The sequence below is a fragment of the Montipora foliosa genome, chromosome 5 (genome assembly GCF_036669935.1).
Source record: "Montipora foliosa isolate CH-2021 chromosome 5, ASM3666993v2, whole genome shotgun sequence".
Taxonomy (NCBI): domain Eukaryota; kingdom Metazoa; phylum Cnidaria; class Anthozoa; order Scleractinia; family Acroporidae; genus Montipora; species Montipora foliosa.
The window spans coordinates 24,810,139-24,827,878 of record NC_090873.1 but is presented as its reverse complement, the minus strand read 5'-3'; the positions used below and the strand labels follow the sequence as shown (position 1 = coordinate 24,827,878).

The 17,740-nt window shown below is 39.1% G+C and overlaps 1 protein-coding gene across 5 annotated transcripts in view; it reads left to right on the top strand.

The window, feature by feature from the left end:
• LOC138003791 (protein Wnt-8b-like) overlaps window positions 1-8,972 on the top strand; it is a 31,123-nt gene extending 22,151 nt beyond the window's left edge. For all 5 annotated transcript variants that reach the window (XM_068850022.1, XM_068850023.1, XM_068850024.1 and 2 more), the window contains 5 exons: window positions 293-449; window positions 2,016-2,055; window positions 4,983-5,139; window positions 6,460-6,734; window positions 8,112-8,972. In XM_068850022.1, the coding sequence (XP_068706123.1) occupies window positions 376-449; window positions 2,016-2,055; window positions 4,983-5,139; window positions 6,460-6,734; window positions 8,112-8,582 (1,017 nt within the window). In that variant the 5' untranslated portion in view covers window positions 293-375 and the 3' untranslated portion in view covers window positions 8,583-8,972. The remainder of the gene's footprint in view (window positions 1-292; window positions 450-2,015; window positions 2,056-4,982; window positions 5,140-6,459; window positions 6,735-8,111) is intronic.
• The last annotated feature ends 8,768 nt before the right edge of the window (window positions 8,973-17,740 follow it).

Here is a 17,740-nt window from a genome sequence, read left to right as displayed (position 1 = left end):
GCCATGCTGTCACAGCTTATCCCTTCTTAGAGCCTAACAACATTTGCAACAATTTAAATCTCTTGTTACGCAGTAGAGGCTTTAAGGCTCAATCTAAAAAGATGCCGACTCTTCTCGAAACGCGAATTAAACACCCTTGACCGCCTCCATAATGAACCTTTATGCTAATGACGTGATATCCGGGGATAATTAAAATGCCGGGAAGGTCAATATGTATTGTTTCCAAGTTTCCAAATATGTCATAAGGCGTTCACGGGCGTGATTATTTAAGTGAATCGTTTTTTGTGCGTAGATATTAGAGAGTGAAGATCGCTGCCAAGCGTAAAAGAAAAAAAAAAAAATCAAGAAAAGCCTTGCATCATCAAGGAAGCAACAATGAGGCTGGCAGCAACTGTTTCTGTTCTTTGTCTTACTGTGCTCTGGGTTCGGTCAGGAGCTGCTCGAAAAAGGTATGGTCAAACGTTTTCAAAATAAAAGTCTATTTGTCAAGTTTGTTTGTTCAGGTAAAGGAATAAACTGATATAGAATTTCAACGCTAATGTGATTGAGTAATTTGTTGCGACAGCGTAATTCAAGGCCGTAACACGGAAAAAAAATTTCTTACCGAAGCGATAAAGAGGGTCTTGCTAGTGTCGGTGGTTTGCAACTAATCTCTAGAGACACAGATAACAATGTTGCAAAGTCCAATTGCTGTTGGACGAACGGTTCACCAACATGGCGGCGATGACGTAACATAATAAACCAACTATACGAATTATTTCCTTGAACCACAGCCATAAAATGCAGTTCTTGAAAAAAAATCATTAAAAGGACAAAGGCAAATGTTTCGGCTCGCTTCATACTGGCAACGGCCCTCCCTTGTTTAAGTTAATCGTTCATTATTTGTGATTCTGTGGAACAGCATTTCGTAATGAAATAGATTTTATGGATTTTCTTTCACTTAGCCTACGTAGCAAACGTTAAGAGGGGAGGGGAAAAGGCCTGCAGAGCGAGTGCATAACCCCTTCCATTTCAGCACTCCCTCTGCCTCCCTCTTTCCCACCCTTTTGACGGTTGTAACGCTGGCTGTTTTTCACTCAATTTGACTCTGCGAGGCCCAAAGGGAGAGACTATTATCGTTAAGAGAAGAAGGAATAGATTGCATTTATCTGCCAGCAGGGGCACCCAACGAGAACATAGTTCAAAACCACTTAAACATACCATTGTTCAACGTATTTTAGTATTTAAACTGTAGATATAGGCATATTTTTATCCCCTAAAAATTTTTCATCTGTTCGGATTTCCTAGCTGAAAGTCTAGTGGTCCGAAAATTATAGGGATCATAATTTACTTTTTCGAAAATTTTAGCCAGAAAAAAGGCTCCCGAAAATTCTAGGTGACCTTTTTAAGGTAAAAATCCGTTAAAATGGGCAATTATACCATCTTTTTGATGTTCGAAAATCCTAGGACAGGCAGGCAAGCGATAAATTTTACAACAAATGTTCCGAAACTTTTAGATCTCAAATCGTCTTCCGAACAGATATTTTCAGAAAATTGACGTTGGGTGCCCCTGTGCCAGGTATTATTTTGGACAAAAGAATGAGATAATAGCTATATCTCAGCAATAATGAAAAGACACTATGCTTATTGTCTGAGTAAGTACTCACAAACGTCCAAGATTTCTAGAATGTGTTAGTTAAGTGCCCCTAGGGACATGATTAATTACATCATCTACGGTCCTGACTAGTCTGTGACGGTGTGCATCAAGTCTGAGTTTTAGAAGATCGACTTTTAACTCAATCACCATATTGTCGTTTAGTTTGCTATCAGTAAAGCTGTATTACTCCTTAAGTTTACTGATATACTGAACTACTTTGCTGGAGAACCTGTAGTCATAACATACAACAATATATTAAATTTAATGGCATAAGTGATATTGAAAAAGGGAATATTTTTTAAAGTCTAAAACGAGTGATAATTCGCTGTGATTTTCTTCCAATTGACCTCATACAAATTTCCTTTTTTTTTCTCAACAGAAAGGTAAAAGCCGTAGCACCTTTTGGCGATCGACTTAAGGTTGGTTATATTTGAGTTGACGTACATCAGTATTCTTCTTTGTAAATTCACTCCGACTTCGTCTAGGAATTATAATATAATGGGTGTTCAGATTTAAATGTCATGGATCAGCGCTATTTGAAGTGGCTACTGAGACCCAAACACAGTAGTTATGTGTAATTATCGCGAGATGTTCAAACCATTTTATTAAACCAACTTTATCACAGGCAATTGCTGCATTTGGTCGCTTTTCAAAGTTCGGTTTTCATTGAAACAATACTACTTTTATAGAATCAATATAATAATAATTTTAATTAGGTAATTAATCAAGTAATTATAATTAATATATACCTTATTACATCAAATTTTTGCGACACGTTAATTTCGCGATTTTACGATGCGCGTATTTCGCGACACTTAAATTTCGCGATTTTCTGAAATTCTTGTACTATGAATCACTTTAATTTCGCGATCTTTAGTACCTAAGACGCTATTTAAAGGCATTTAACTTATCCTTTAAGAAAATAGAACAACTTTATTTACAATAACGTCAAAATTAACAACAAGAGATGCAGCGACGGGTCTATATGAGAACAGTAACAAGTTCTAACAATTTCCGCAAGAATTTTACGCTTGTTCGTTTATTTTAGTCAATTGACCATGATCTCCAGAGTCGTTTGTGTAAATTTCGGGATGGAAGCGAAATCATGAATCATGAATAATAGTTTAAAATCTTTTAAGAATGAAGAATTTTTCTTTTAAAAATTCGGAAATCATGACTGACAACGACACTGAGAAAAGCTCATCAAAATGCATGCATGGTTTAATTATTTCCGATCCAGGGAATGTACAAAATCGCTTTTAAAAACATGAATCATTGATGTAAAAACCAAGAAATGAAAAATACATTAAGACTCGAATGATAGATTGTAAATGTCTTGGTATGAGGAGTTGCAATTGCCTCGGAATAGATACAAACGTGATTTTGTCAACTTTTTAATGTTGATAAACTCGTCCTTTCTTCATTAATATCCATTATTGATGTATAGTTATTCACTTAATTTACGCTTCATGTTATGTTCGCGATACTTATTGTCCGCGTCACTTTAATTTCGCGATTCAAAAAACATCGCGAAATTCGCGAAATTACAGTGTCGCGAAAATTTCATGTAATAAGGTAATTAATTATTTTACATTAATTTATTTATTATTAACTTTATAATATTTTAATATTCTACATATTTAGGGCGCGTTCGATTGACCCTATTCCGGAATAAGAATACGTGGAGTGATGTTTAAAACGGTATCATTGGCACGTTTCGAAGCAGCAAGGATAATAAAAATATGTTTAAAATAGCATTTTAGCAAGTGCTTGACAATTTTAATATAAATCTCCGTAAAAACGAAGGATTTCTAACTTATATTCCATGTATTCCTATTCCGGAATACGGTCAATCGAACGCGCCCTTAATGTATATGCTAGAGTAAAATTGCTTTGACCGTCGCTCGATTTCGGTGCTAGAAGGTCAAATAAATACTTTCAGATGTGTGCCCCTTTCATAAATAAGTTGAACAAGAAGTCAATCGTGCATTTATACGATCGTAAAAAATTGAAACAATATTAGAACATTTTAATTTTGATCGGGACAAACATAAGTCTCAAAATGGGCTTGTTTTTTTTTTTTTTTTTTTAATCCCAGAATCTTTGGTTTTTCGTTCGACCTAGCTGCACGAGTACAAAACTGTTTCTGCCCTTCAAAAAATAAAGGATACAATATAGAAACAATAATTAATTGGCTTCTACAAGAGAAGTATAGACCGTATTCATAAATGGCTACCGAGAAATTATTAAAAAGTCTTTTAAATTTTGTTCTTGCTAACGAGGCTAGTGACGATGATTAGCATAAAGACAGAAGTGTATTGATGTACTGGCTTTTGTTTTCAATTTTAGCATATTAAATGAAGATGTAAAACTAGTTTTGATGGGATTGATAGCAATTCTTAAAAGACACTTGTCGGACTTGTCAAGGGATCTGAACGACGTATTCATAATAGGGAGTTTAAGATCTACGACGCGCGGGAACGAAAACGTCACAAATTTTACATATTTAATGAGCAAAAACAATAGCTTTGCACGCTGTGCACGTGCATTTTTCAGTTTTGTACATTTCGTTCACATTTTCGGCAAATCTACGACGTGAACACCCTGCGAGCAGAGCCTCTTTTTGTCTTTTTCTTTACTGAGGAGGAGAAAAGTAGGCTCTGCCCGAATCGCGTCAACTCTTTGAAGCCGCCGCAGCTCGAACTTCTGGACTAGTCAATCTTGTTTTCTCTCGTCAAGCCGGTTATTCCAGTGCGAGCGTCCCTTTAGTGACAAAACCGATGGTTATAATTGAGCCCGCTGTACCATGAAAAACCAAGATGGCGGCGAGATCTGGCATATTAGGCTTGGGTTCGAGACTGTATCCTGGCAACATACAGCGCATATTCAATAAAGATCTTACTCGATTCATGCAGAGCCTTTCTCGAGAACGCCAAAATCGAGCAGCAAAAGAAAGGCTCTGCTTGCAGGGTGCGACGTGAAATGACCAATTCTCAAGTTTTACGGAGAACGTGAACAAAAGGCAGCGAATTTGAATTTTCTGTCGTAGATTCAATACCGCACCTCCTAATTCAGTCCCTGGAGAGTTACACTAGTTTTTAGAAGTTAGACAAGCCGACATAAGGACGAAAATGATTAGTAAACCTGAACTTTCAATTTTAAATGACGTTTTCGTTACCGTCGCGTCGCAGATCTTAAACTCCCTAATAAATTAATAATAAAAGTGATCCGACGTGAAGGCCAATCGTATATTAAATAAACCTCGATGACTGCATCGCAAGACACTGATACTTCTAGTACTATGGAATCGAAAGCCTTGCATAACAGAGCTTAATTTCATTTCCAGGTCTATCCGTTACTTCAGAGGATTGTAAAAGCTGGAGGGCACCGGGGACTGCAGGAATGTCAAAGACAATTCAAGAACGATCCTTGGAACTGCACACTAAATAACAAGAATGTGTATAAAGAGCTACCCATCTTTGTAAAAACAACACTGCCTTACGGTAAGAAAACCCTGTCAGCTGTGATAGAGACTCTGCTTTTATGACTTAGGTAAACATTTTCATTACTACGCCTTTCATAAACATGCGCATTACACAGTTTAAATCTCAATGCAATGTTTCGTTTTTCAGTGGCATCGGTCACTGTATCAGGACGGCTTAGTCAGCAAATTCAGCATTGTGTTTAGGTGACTTCGACCTACTTTTACGTTTTTCTTTTGTTGCCTTTAATGGTCAGGCAATAATCATTCTGATTGGCTGCAGTGAAAAACGAATTCAGTGCGCATTCAGTGCATGAAAAGATTCAGAAAATGGCTAAGAAAGCATACGTAAAGATCACCATCCCGCGCACTTGTGGTATACAGACACTTCATTCGTTTCTTCCTAGGCTGTTGTGACTTTGGAGCGAAGAGTCACAAACCATGCATCATTATAACCACAACTTATAATTTTATTCAATATGGAATCCTGATATTTTACTTTCCAGATTGCACCAGATTGCATGTAAGAGTACCCATAGTTAAGAGTATTACACCAGTTAAGCGTTGAAGCGTTCTGATCTCAACGACGAACGTTAAATGATATATTGCCTCCTTTAGCAAGTTAATGAAGTTGAAGGAGAGAAATTACCCGAGCACTTATCTGGACAATTTTCAGGTGACTCCAACGGGAACACAAGAGCCCAACAAATTGACCTGCTGTCAACTGTGTGGCTTCATAGGCTCAGCTGATGGAGCATTGCACCGGCATCCCAAGGTCATGGGTTGAAATCCCTTTGAAGTCACTTAACTTTTTTATTAAATTGTCCCTGCAGATAACTGCGAAGATTACCGGTATTTCTCCTTTCGTCTAAAGCCTCCACTTCAAATATAGATACAGTTCTTAATGAAGTTGTCGACTTTTAGCAACTGCAGTAAGATTTTTGTTATCGGTACAAGGCCCTACATTGCCAACATTTCCTGCATGAAACTATTACAAGAATGTTGAGGGTTCATTAGACGTGCATGTGCTATTGACCGAATGCAAAAATGGCCGCCAACAAATTATTCTTTTGTCTTTGTGTTAATAAGCCTGACTAGCCTCTTTTCACAGCCAAAATTCTCTCATTTTTACACGTGTTAACGAGGCTTGTCAGGCTAATTAACACAAAGACAAAAGAATAATTTGTTAACGGCCATTTTTGCATTCGGTCAATGCGTTTCACGGTCCCTTTAATTGGTCTTACATTGCGCCAAGACAGTGTCAAATTTTACTTGGCGCAGTGAGCTAACAAGACACTTGCTTCTCTGGGTTCAAACCATTTACAATTGATATTTGTTACAGCCACTCCTGAAACAGCTTTGCTGCATGCCATCAGTTCAGCGGCAATCACACACGAAATCACGCTTCAATGCAGGCAACACAAGATTCCAGGGTGTGGGTGCGTTGACACAAAGAACAGACCGGCGAAAGGAAACGGTGACTGGCAATGGGGAGGATGCAGTGATAATATTTGGTTTGGAGAAAATAAAACCAAGAGTTTCATTGATAGCTTGGAATCACAAGAGCAGAATGCGCGAAGCGCAGTTAACCTTCACAACAATGAAGTAGGAAGAAAGGTAAATGCGACTTTTGTTTGAATTTTTTTTTCTTTACGGTAAGATCAATATCAAGGGTGGTCGTGATCATTTGGCATAAGAAAATGAAACGAAGAGGGAAATAACGCTCAAAATAACTTGGATTCGACATGACGCAAGATTGGTGCACATGCTATAGTCTCGATTCTTGCGGTCAGCAGCACTTCTTCAAGTTTGTTGCAATATGTGCGCACTAATTCGTTAGTTATAACCCTTGGCAACTGTGTTTCTATCAAACTTCTGATTACGCAGTCAAGCCGAAAGTCCGAGATTCATGGACTGACCAAAAGAATCGCGACCATTTAGGAGACGAATGTTCGGGAAACTACAACTTGCAACGCATGTGCGACGTAAACTGTTTGTCTCTTCAAATTTCCAATGTGAATAACGTTTGAAGTTCTTCTCAGGAACACAGAGGCTCTTTTGTACCTGGAAAGCAACGACTACGGCAACCTCAACGAAAACGTTACTTCAAAAGATCTCTTTGTGCCATATTTCGCATTTCGTGATTACTTCCTTATTCACCTTGTACAAAATGCGCGAAGTATCCCAAAGCTGTATTGATATACGCGGTAGAGAATAACGATGGGCCGCATGCTGCATGAATATCTTTAATTCGTAACAATACAATACATACTTAATTGACCGCTCCGCATAGGGGCTTTTCAGGGCCAATGAAACACAATCAACGAAACAACAGAGCACAACAACAACAACTGTTCTGAATCCCAACTGGCCGGAGGCAAACCAGTTGGCTATTTACAAGTGCGGCTGGGAAGTTGAACCATACCAGGATCAAATTCAACGAGTGGACAGAGCGCCGGGTCTTGAACCCGGGATCTCCGGATCTCAAGGCAAGCGCCCTAACCACTGGGCCACACTGCCTCCCTTGGTTCGTTGCCTTTGCTGTAGTAGTCACGTCGTCCATTGAAATCCCTTGAGTGTATTCACAATTGCCAAGCCGAGCGACTTGGAGTAATCGCAAGGTTATTACGGTAACGGAATTAATATTTTTATACAACGTTCTCGTGGCCTTGGTCATCGCGTCCTTGCTTAAGGTCTTTAATACATAACAGAAGACGTCAAAATGTGGCAAGAACATCAATGACACTTTTTTGTTCATACCGGGCCACATCTTGATGTCATCTGAAAAGAGGCACGGCAACATGGAATCTATTTTTTAATGGGATATAAGCGTTCTTTGCCTGTCGTGTTTTGGAAGGCCAGTCGTTTCACCAAAGAACTTAAAAACCACTCATATTACTAAAATTGTATTCAAATGAGTGTCATTTTGCTGTGCAATTTTAGTAGCCCTAGCCATCTAACGGATTATTGTCACTTTTTTCTTCTTTATGACAGGTCGTGAGATCAAATCTAAGGAGAGAATGCAAATGTCATGGTGTTACTGCAAGCTGCAATCTAAAAACTTGCTGGAGGTCTTTAGCGGCTTTTGGCAAAGTTGGCGCAGAGCTCAAACGTAAATATCGGAAAGCTGTGAAAGTCACTCTTGTTGACAACGCGCTACGGGATCAAAAGAGCAAAACGCCAGTCGAGCGCAGGGACAAAAAACTGGTGTATCTAGATTCATCACCAGACTTTTGTGTGAGGAACCTCACCGTGGGATCACCCGGAATGCTGGGAAGGACCTGCAGTAGTGATGACGTTAGCGAGAGCAAATGTCAATCTTTATGTAATTCTTGCAAACTAAACCCTCAAACTGAACTTTTGGAAAAGCAAGTTGACTGCAGATGTAAGTTTGTTTGGTGCTGCAGCGTAAAGTGCGAAAAATGCAGAAAGGAATATTCATTAACAACATGCACCAAGCGGTAAAATTAATCTTCACTTGCTATCCATTCGAATCTGCAAACCGAAAAGACTTGGAATAGTGCCCTTGTTGTTGGAAAGTGTTGAGGTTCATGTGGAGAGGAAAATCAAGGTTTAAGAAAATTTAACTAAAAATATAACAGGAAGTTAACGAGATACGAGTCAGTGTCCCACCGAGCTACTTTTTGAATTTTTTTTTTTTATCTTAGTGCGCCGAAACTACGAGAAGAAAATCGTGGTTAAACTCATTATAACTGTTACAAATATCGCTTACTCACTATCGACCATCTCAATTATCTGTTAAAAAGCAACAACTCTTGCTAGCTTAAGGCTCGAAATGTTTAGGAAAATGTAAAAGAAAAATGTAAATAAATTGGAGAACTTAACGGTTAAACAATTAACCAAGTGTCATTTCCTTTATTGTTTGAAGATATGGATTCTTACGAATCGTTGGAGGCTATTTTTACCGAAACAAATTGCCGCCATGTTGTTGGACCAAACGTTATCGTCGGGAACTGAACTGCATTCTTATGCAAACATTTTCATTTGTTTCGACTATAAACGTAGCTGACGGTCACCAGAAAGAAAACTAAGAACACTCATTCCCAGTTAAAATGGGCCAAAATAGTTTTTTGTTGTCTTAGCGTTAAAAATTGCTCTTGATAAGGTTACTGGAACGTTACAATTATTTTTTCCCTCCACTTAGAAACGATTTTTCAACTAAAGTAGCATTCAAGCCAAAGAGAATTGTTTTTGTTGAAAATTTGGAACCTTAAAGCATCCTCTAAACTGCAGTTTTAGCTGTCTTCTTTCGAGTCCAATGCAGCAATTCTCTTATTGTACACTTTTGTTCGCCTATACTGTTGATTTTGTCTTTAAAGGACGAAAAGGTATGAAACGGAATTTTCACCATCGTTGAGACTGGTTTGTGTTCGCTTTCTACTTCATGGTTTTGTCATCGAAATATTTGTCCATAGTTCGAAGAAAGAGAGAGAAATACCCTGTCTCCCTGATAAAGTGCCCATATCATTTCTTCTTTATGTCCGTATGCTCAGACAACAGGTGATTTTCGAGAGAGTTATGCGACGCGCAAAATTTCAGTTCAAGTTCATACAACTCGGGGGTTATGGATAAGAGAATTACCTCCGTTACTTCGATTTCTCCGCAATGGTTATTCTGTGGTGTGGTTTTCCTCCTGACAACGTTGCTACTAAATCATCATTTGCTACTAAGTGCTTTTTCTACGCTGGATTTTACAGTTAGGGTATGCATCGAAGTGGTTTGAACGTAACCTCCGTTACCTTGCGTTACTCGAATTCTCCCAGATTCCCCGAGTGACAATACATAACCAATCAAAATTCGTATGATGTCACAACCGTGTTTCCATACTCTCATCTGAAAACTGCTATTTACCAATAAGAGTGCGCGTACTATCCTAATTATTTTACAATCTTCGTAAATATTTAGTTTACTGTACTACCATTGAATGGAAACAATAACCTAACAGGTCACGCGTAGCTATGAAAGATGATTTCGGAAGACCATCGCCCTTTTAGACTCCTTGCCGTATTCGCCACGTGCTATGAAATATCGCTTCCATTACATTATTTCTGAAAAACGTACTTTATTCTGAGTCTCGCTTGTCTGGATTTGGCACATAAAAAGCAAGGTAAGTTGTGTCTAACTTTTCGACTGCTACTTGATGAGTGTATTCCAAATGGTGAACAAACTGAAAGGACTCTATTTCACGTGTAACACAGCTAATTCTATTGAAGCCCTGCATTCATATCTTAAAATCTCAGTAAGCTCTGTGTTCAGTGTGAGGGGGGTCTTTTCCTTCCAGATGGCTCCAAAAACGCGTCGTGAAATTCAAAAAGCATACAGAGAGAGAAAGTGGCTGAGCAAAAGTGTATCCGAAACAAAAATTTAAAAAACAAGGGCTAAGATACAAAAAGAGTATCACTGAGGAGAGGAAGCATACTTGAAGCGGGAAAGAAAACGCAAACGTGCTGTGCACACGCCCACAGTGCTTTTAGCAGCCGATGCAAGAGCTAAACGGCGAAAGGAAAACAATGGGAAGTCTCGAAGGTTTAGAGCCAGAGAAAAAGCAAGATCCTCCCAAGTTTTGGGACGAGCGGTTGAAACGGAGAGACGAAAAATAAAAACCTCCGGTCACGGCGGTTAAGAATCTCACTTCCATGAATTGTGATTATGAACGGGGTCGCCAATTGGTTTTCATAGTCAGTGCCAGTCCTTTCCGAGTAAAAACAATCTAACACTCAATTTCACTGGTTGAACGACGATAGTGCACCCCAGTGGCCACAAAACCGGTTTTGAGCGCAAGGAGTGCTACGAACACAAAGCTGCCGGTGGAAGGCTGTGAATACGAGCGAGCATTTAGATGTTTGCACAGTACAATACACAGTAAATTCTGGATTTTCGGAAATTTTTGAATTGAAGCCTATTCAGGAATTTCCTCAAGCGTGAGGATGTGTTTAAGGTACTGCCAACTGGATGCGGCAAATCTTTGATATTTCAACGCTTGTGCCGCAAGTTTGTTCGTATTTGCATGATATCGTGGATTCATTATCCAAAAGCTGCGATCGTAGTCGTTATTTGTCCCTTGAATGCCTTGATTGATTCGCATATCGTAGAGCTGAAAGAAAATCCGAAAACCGAGAATACCAGAAATACACTGTTTCGAGTAAAAAGCTCGTCACGCGTGAGAAAACTAAACCACAACGGTAATAAACCAATTTCGATATATTAAAATTTAGTCCTAAACAAAAGACATCATCTCCAGGCTCTTGGGAATAAATTTTAAGGATTTGTATGAGTTTATTCCCAAGAGCCTCGAGATGATGCCTTTTGTTTTGGACTGAATTTTAATACATCGAAAGTGGTCTTTTAGTTTGTGATTTCATGTCGCTTTTGATTGGTTGCTGCACGATGGGAAATGTCAAAATCAAAACGTTCTATTCCCAAAGGACTTGAATTGGTACACTGATGATTGACATCACTGTACAAGCCCGGTTTGGCAAGATATCTTATTTCGAAATTGCATTGCGTGGAAGTGAGATTCTTAACGGCCGAGACAAGAGGTTCTTATTTTACGCCTTTCCGTTTAAACTGCTCTCTCCTCGCGAAAGAAAAATAGAAGCTCTGGTACCCAGGGTAAGAATGACGCAGATGTACTCGAAGAGGAGAGACCTGGGCAAGCTACTGGTTCACTTGTAGTTAAAATGGACTTCCAGAAGATAACAAATCGAGCTAAGAGCAGAAAAGGAATCAGTCAGGGAATACCAAAGGCCCACAAGAAAATAAAAAGCCTGGAAAATGAAAAGGAAAGGCTGAAGAGAAAAACATGAATGTTTCAAAAGTGAATGCAGCGGGCTGAAAGAAGTACCGCGAGAAGTACGCCCGCCGAACTCACAGCGACCAAAGCCTAAAACCTCAAGAGGCAGAACGATTTCGGCCATAAGGTAGGCTGGTGTGAACCCCAAATTCGTGCCTCGTCAAATTCGGAGGCAGTTGCTGTTTTCCCAGGTATTGATTGACGAAGCCGGAGTTCTTCCTTGCCGTGAGGCAAGTAACACGTCCCTTTCTGGTCCGAGGACCAGCTGCAAGCGTTGTCTCTGGAAAGATCCTTTGCAAATATCTGTGTGCGCTGTGTATCGTAAGCCTATATTCAATTATTGTGTAACCTTCGTTACCAATGTTGTTACCAAAAGAATTATGTTTTATTGGCTGTTAACGAAAATAAACATAGAAAAGTGACCCTAACAATTCCTACTGTGCAGATATGAAGGGATATCTCCCGTGGGTATTAAGAGAAACATCATTGGAGAAAGGACTCCCTTTAATTTAATTGCGTGCCGGAAGTTCAAAATTTCTATAAACCTTTTAAAATTAATATTTCTGTATAACATAACTATAATTCTTACTGACTTTATAGGAGTGATCATTGTTCAGAAGCTTTTAGCTTTGTTTGAGTTTCTTTTAAGACTGGCTTAGCCACAAATCAAATAACTAGCTATCATCCTTTTGTTTCAGTGCTAATCCCATAACCTCCGTTACCAAAGCGTTAGCAACTCTCGTTCAAGTTCCTTGAAACTACCAGTCATTAACCGCACCAAACGTGGCTCTACAGTGGTTGTCTTACCATTTGACGCCAATGCCAGTTTCCCGCCCGCAATTTCTGCCGACGTTCATCCCAACCCAGGTTTTGATTGTGCCGAGGTGAAACGATGTACAACCTCTAAACTGTAGGTCTTCAGCAGATTCTAATGTCTGGACGAGCAATAATACGGATACAAGAATTACAAACAATCTCACTCTTCAACACTTCAATTATTCAGGACATTTTTGCAGTTACCACCATCACCCGTCTCTGGATCTAATGGACATATTGCTACTTGCCTACAACAATATCAATTCAACTCTACAAAATGAAGAAACTGATTTGCAGGATTTATTTTTTTCTGCATTAAACAACATTCAAATCTGTTTAAATTATTCAGTTCCAACTTTGACAATGGTATCTCAATTCCCGTGAGAATCACAACACGCCGGATCCGTAGAATCATCGGCAAAGAAATCAGCAAATCACTGTGTCCGGAAACGTCAACAATCTCATCAAGGTCCAAACTTCTACTCGTTTCTCAAGTCACCTTAGTTGTAACAGCCTAAATCCTAGGAGCACGGAGGTCAGCGTGAGCGAATAAGTATAGCCCATCTAAACGCAGTCATCGAAAAACAGAGCCCGCTTCACCGAAATCAAGGAATTGGCCCTCGAGGAAGGTTTTGATGTCTTGTCGTTCTCCGAGACGTGGTTTAATACAAGTGTCTCTAACGCCAGTGTGCATTTAGAAGGCTACAACATCAATCGTTTAGATCGTTTACATAACAAAGGTGGAGGCATTTGCGCCTATGCTAAAAGTATACCCTCAAAGTGAAGGTTCTTAAGGATTTAACCCAGACATCGGATTCAGGTTTGTATCAACTGTGGCTCCAAATGCAACATAAACATCTTAAGCCTGTGGTTGTCTGCATTGTTTACAGGCCTCGGGATTGTGCCATCTCTTGCCTGGCTGACGACCTAGTTACACTTACGCTCTTTCTCTGAATAAACGCATTGTACTGACAGGTGACCTAAATTGTGATCTACTGGTGGACAATCCCCGAGCAGATGCCTTACGCACGTTTTGCACAGCTGTGAACGCAACACAATTAATTAAAGATCCAACTAGAGTGACCAGATCGTCCTCTATGTTAATTGACATCGTGCGGACCTCTTATTCTAGCCTTGTAAGAAACAGTGATGTACTGGATACGACTATCAGTGATCACTTTTTGGTTTACGCAGTTCTGGACTTAAAGGGAACCTCCACTAAAACAACAAAATAACTTTAAACCACAGAACATAATGTTTACAGTTGGAATTGCTCAATCTTTTTCCAATGAAAGCGTTTGTATTCGAGAAAAATAAATTCCAAAAACGATTATTTTGGATTTCAAATTTCCCGGGCGCCGCCATCTTGAATAATTGTGACGTAACTTGGTTGCCCTATTGTTCCAGAACAATCGCTCTTTGTATCAGAACAATAAAGCAACCAAGTTACGTCACAATTATTCAAGATGGCGGCGCCCGGGAAATTTGAAAGCCAAAATATGCGTTTTTAGAATTTATTTTTCTCTAATACAAACGCTTTCATTGGAAAAAGATTGAGCAATTCCAATTGTAAACATTATGCTCTGTAGTTTAAAGTTATTTTGTTGTTTTAGTGGAGGTTCCCTTTAAAGATACGCAAATCCAAAGCATGCTATATCAATACCCGCAGCTACAAGAACTGAAATGCAGAAGAGTTTTCTTGCGACATTTCGCACATCCCTTGGAACACCTTAGACCTGATGGATTCTCTTGATGAGAAGGTTGATGGCTTCAATGATCTATTCCTGGCTTGTCTTAATGACCATGCCCTAATCAAGAAAATCAAAGTCAAAAGTAAATCAATTCCTTTCATCACAGATGACATCAGGATTGCTCGTCAGAGCGGGTTTCTTAGTGACTGGGATGCTTTCAAACAACGAAGATCTAAAGTAAAGTTAGCCCTCAAGAAAGCAGAAACCGAATATTACAACCATACGCCGTGCCCTACCATCAAAATCAAATCCTAATCTTGAATATGCTAAAGACACTTCTCTCCTAGCAGAAGAGTTCAATCGTTTTTTCATATCCATAGGGAAAAAAAGCCTCGTCTGCATCAGAAAAACACACTGAAACTTATGGCCTATGCACCTTATACCCAATGTGTTCAGTTCAAGCCTCTCTAATCTTCCTCGTGATGAACTGTTTGAATTCAGGCCAGTTCTTTGTTCAGATGTTCGTAAGTTGATCATGGACATTCCTAATAATAAAGCTCCAGGATATGACAAAGTTTCAGTCTCAGTCATCAAGGACTGTTTGCCTCACATATTGCCTATCATCACAAGTATGATAAACCTGTCGTTGGAGTCGTCCATTTTTCCATGTGCTTGGAAGAAGGCTGAAGTCGTCCCTCATCCTTAAGGAAGGTGACCATGAGGTGCCAGATAACAATGAACCTATCTCGCTCCTCCCATTACCATCCAAAGTGGCTGAGAAACTTGTATGACACTTCCTTCCTGTCAGACAAAAATCGCCTGACCAAAAGTCGAAGTGGTAACAAGAGATATTATTCGACGGAAACCCTCAGCCTTCTGGTCACAGATCACCTTTTCAATGCTATTGCCGAAAAGAAGGTTACAGCCACGGTACTCATTGATTTAAGTAAGGCATCTGTCATTCTATCTTACTAAACAAGCTCCAGGCACTAGGAACATCTACGAATGCCCTACATTGGATCCAAAGCTATCTTACAGAAAGGGAACAAACTACTTGCGTTGAAATATCAACATCCTCGCCGTTAACTGTAACTCACGGTGTCCCACAGGGTTCCATCTTGGGACCCGTGTTATTCAGTTTATATAGGAATGACTTACCGGATGCTATCAAAACCTGCTCAGTTGAGTCTTATGTTGATGACAAAAAGCTCTTACTAATGACAACGTCAACGTTCTTAGTCAGATTGGTCAAGATCTTAACAGAGTAGCAGAGTAGTGTTGCATTAATCGGCTACTCATCAATCCTCAAAAAACGAAGTTGGTGCTTTTTGGATCAAGACACTTGGTTGGAAGATTGAGTGGTATTACTATCTCCTTCCTTGGTAGAGAGTTATCTCCATCACCCTCTTGTAAAGTATTGGGAGTGATATTTGATAGTCACCTTTCGTTTAATGGCCACATAGATTACTTATCATCCTCGTTGTTTGGTAAACTGTGCCAAATCAACAGAGTCCGACACCTGTTTACGAAAGATGTCCTTTTAGTTATCCTGAACTCTTTGCTATTTTGTAAGCTGTTCTACGGCTTAACTGTGTGGTCGGTAACAACACAACATAACATTCGCAAGCTGCAGCTATTACAGAACTTTGCTGCTAGAATATTAACTACTAGAAGTAAAAGGAAGTATGACCACATCTCACTATTCCTTAAGGAACTTAGTTGGCTACCCATAAATGAAATGTTACAGCTCAGAGACGTCACTATAGTATACAAATATCTGCATGGCCTCGCCCCAAATTACCTCGAAACCAAGTTGGTCGAGCGCTCCACCATCCATCGCTACAACACCAGGCAAAAGAATAACATCAACGTTACCTTTAAAAGAACATCAACAGCTCAGAGGTCCTTCCTTGAGCATCCATATCCTTATGGAACAATTTAAGTGATGACACCAAAAACAGTTCAAATGTTCTAGTTTTAAACTTTCCGCGCGACGTGAATTGTGTGTCCCGTTTATAAGTTAATTGCAGTTTCAATTTTATAGTTTTAATTTTTCTATTTTTTCCCTTACCATGTAGTTTAATCAGTATTTATATAATAACTTAATTTTCAAATTGGTATTGAAAACCCCATTTGGGAGATACTAATAAACGTATTGTATTGTGTTGTATTTGTTATCCCAGAGATGTAGGAGATATTGATAAGAACACTTATAAATCGTAACCAGACATGATCGCATTTTTCCGATTTCTTCAATCGTCACGGTCTATTTTAACTGGGAATGAGTGAGAAGTGAGAGGCGAAGATTATAGAAAGAAAGATATTACCAGATCATATTAGATAACTGTTACTTAGAAATAGCATTGGTTCCGCCATGTGCCTGAAAATGAAGCTTAAATAATTACAGTAAGGCCGCTTGAACCGTGAACACTTGACATTTTTGTGTACATTGTTTTTTTCGACGACGAAAAAATAAACGCTCTTCTTATGATGTATAGTGTTACATGTATAGCATTTTTTAAGTGTAAAAACATTAAATACTCTTGTCAAAAGGACGAGCCCACATTCTATAGTCACTAAAAAATGTACAACAAAATATCAAGTGTTAATGGTTCGAGTGTCCTCACTGTAATGTTGCAAACTGGCGCTGTAAACCAAGAGACTCAAACGTTTGAAACCAAACTTGAAACCAGTTTCAGCATTACCAATTATTAATGCTTTCTTCAGGAACAGAGCGGAAAACCAAAGTTTTACAAATTGTTGATAAACATGCTCCGATTCGCATTAAGTGCGTCGGGTCTAAAAATTCTCCATGGATTACTGCTGATTTAATAGAACGCATGAATTGCGTAATCCTAATACATTAAAGATCAAAGCAATCAAGTCGAATGATTGGGCTAACTTCAAAAGAATACGTAATAAAATCAATACTGAAATTAAAGCTGCTAAATAATTATTTTACAGTAACAAGTTTAATTATTAGCCTTGGTCACACTGCAAACTTTTACCGAGGTAAAACCGATTTACCTAGGCCAAAACTGTCCGAGGCAAATTCATCTCGGGTTTTATTTTACCTAGGTGAGAAAATCTTGAGAGGTCACACTGCCCTGGGTTGCTCAGTTTAAAAAAAAGATTCCAAATCCACCTTAGACCGAAGTGAAATTTCAAATTTTAAACAAAAACGAATACTTACAATCTTGCAATGAATTGTGTCATCGTCTAGATCTTGGCGCTTTGTAGCAATAAAACAATTTAAATCGCGGCAAAAAGCTGGGTTTATGACCTCACAGAGTGTTGTGTGT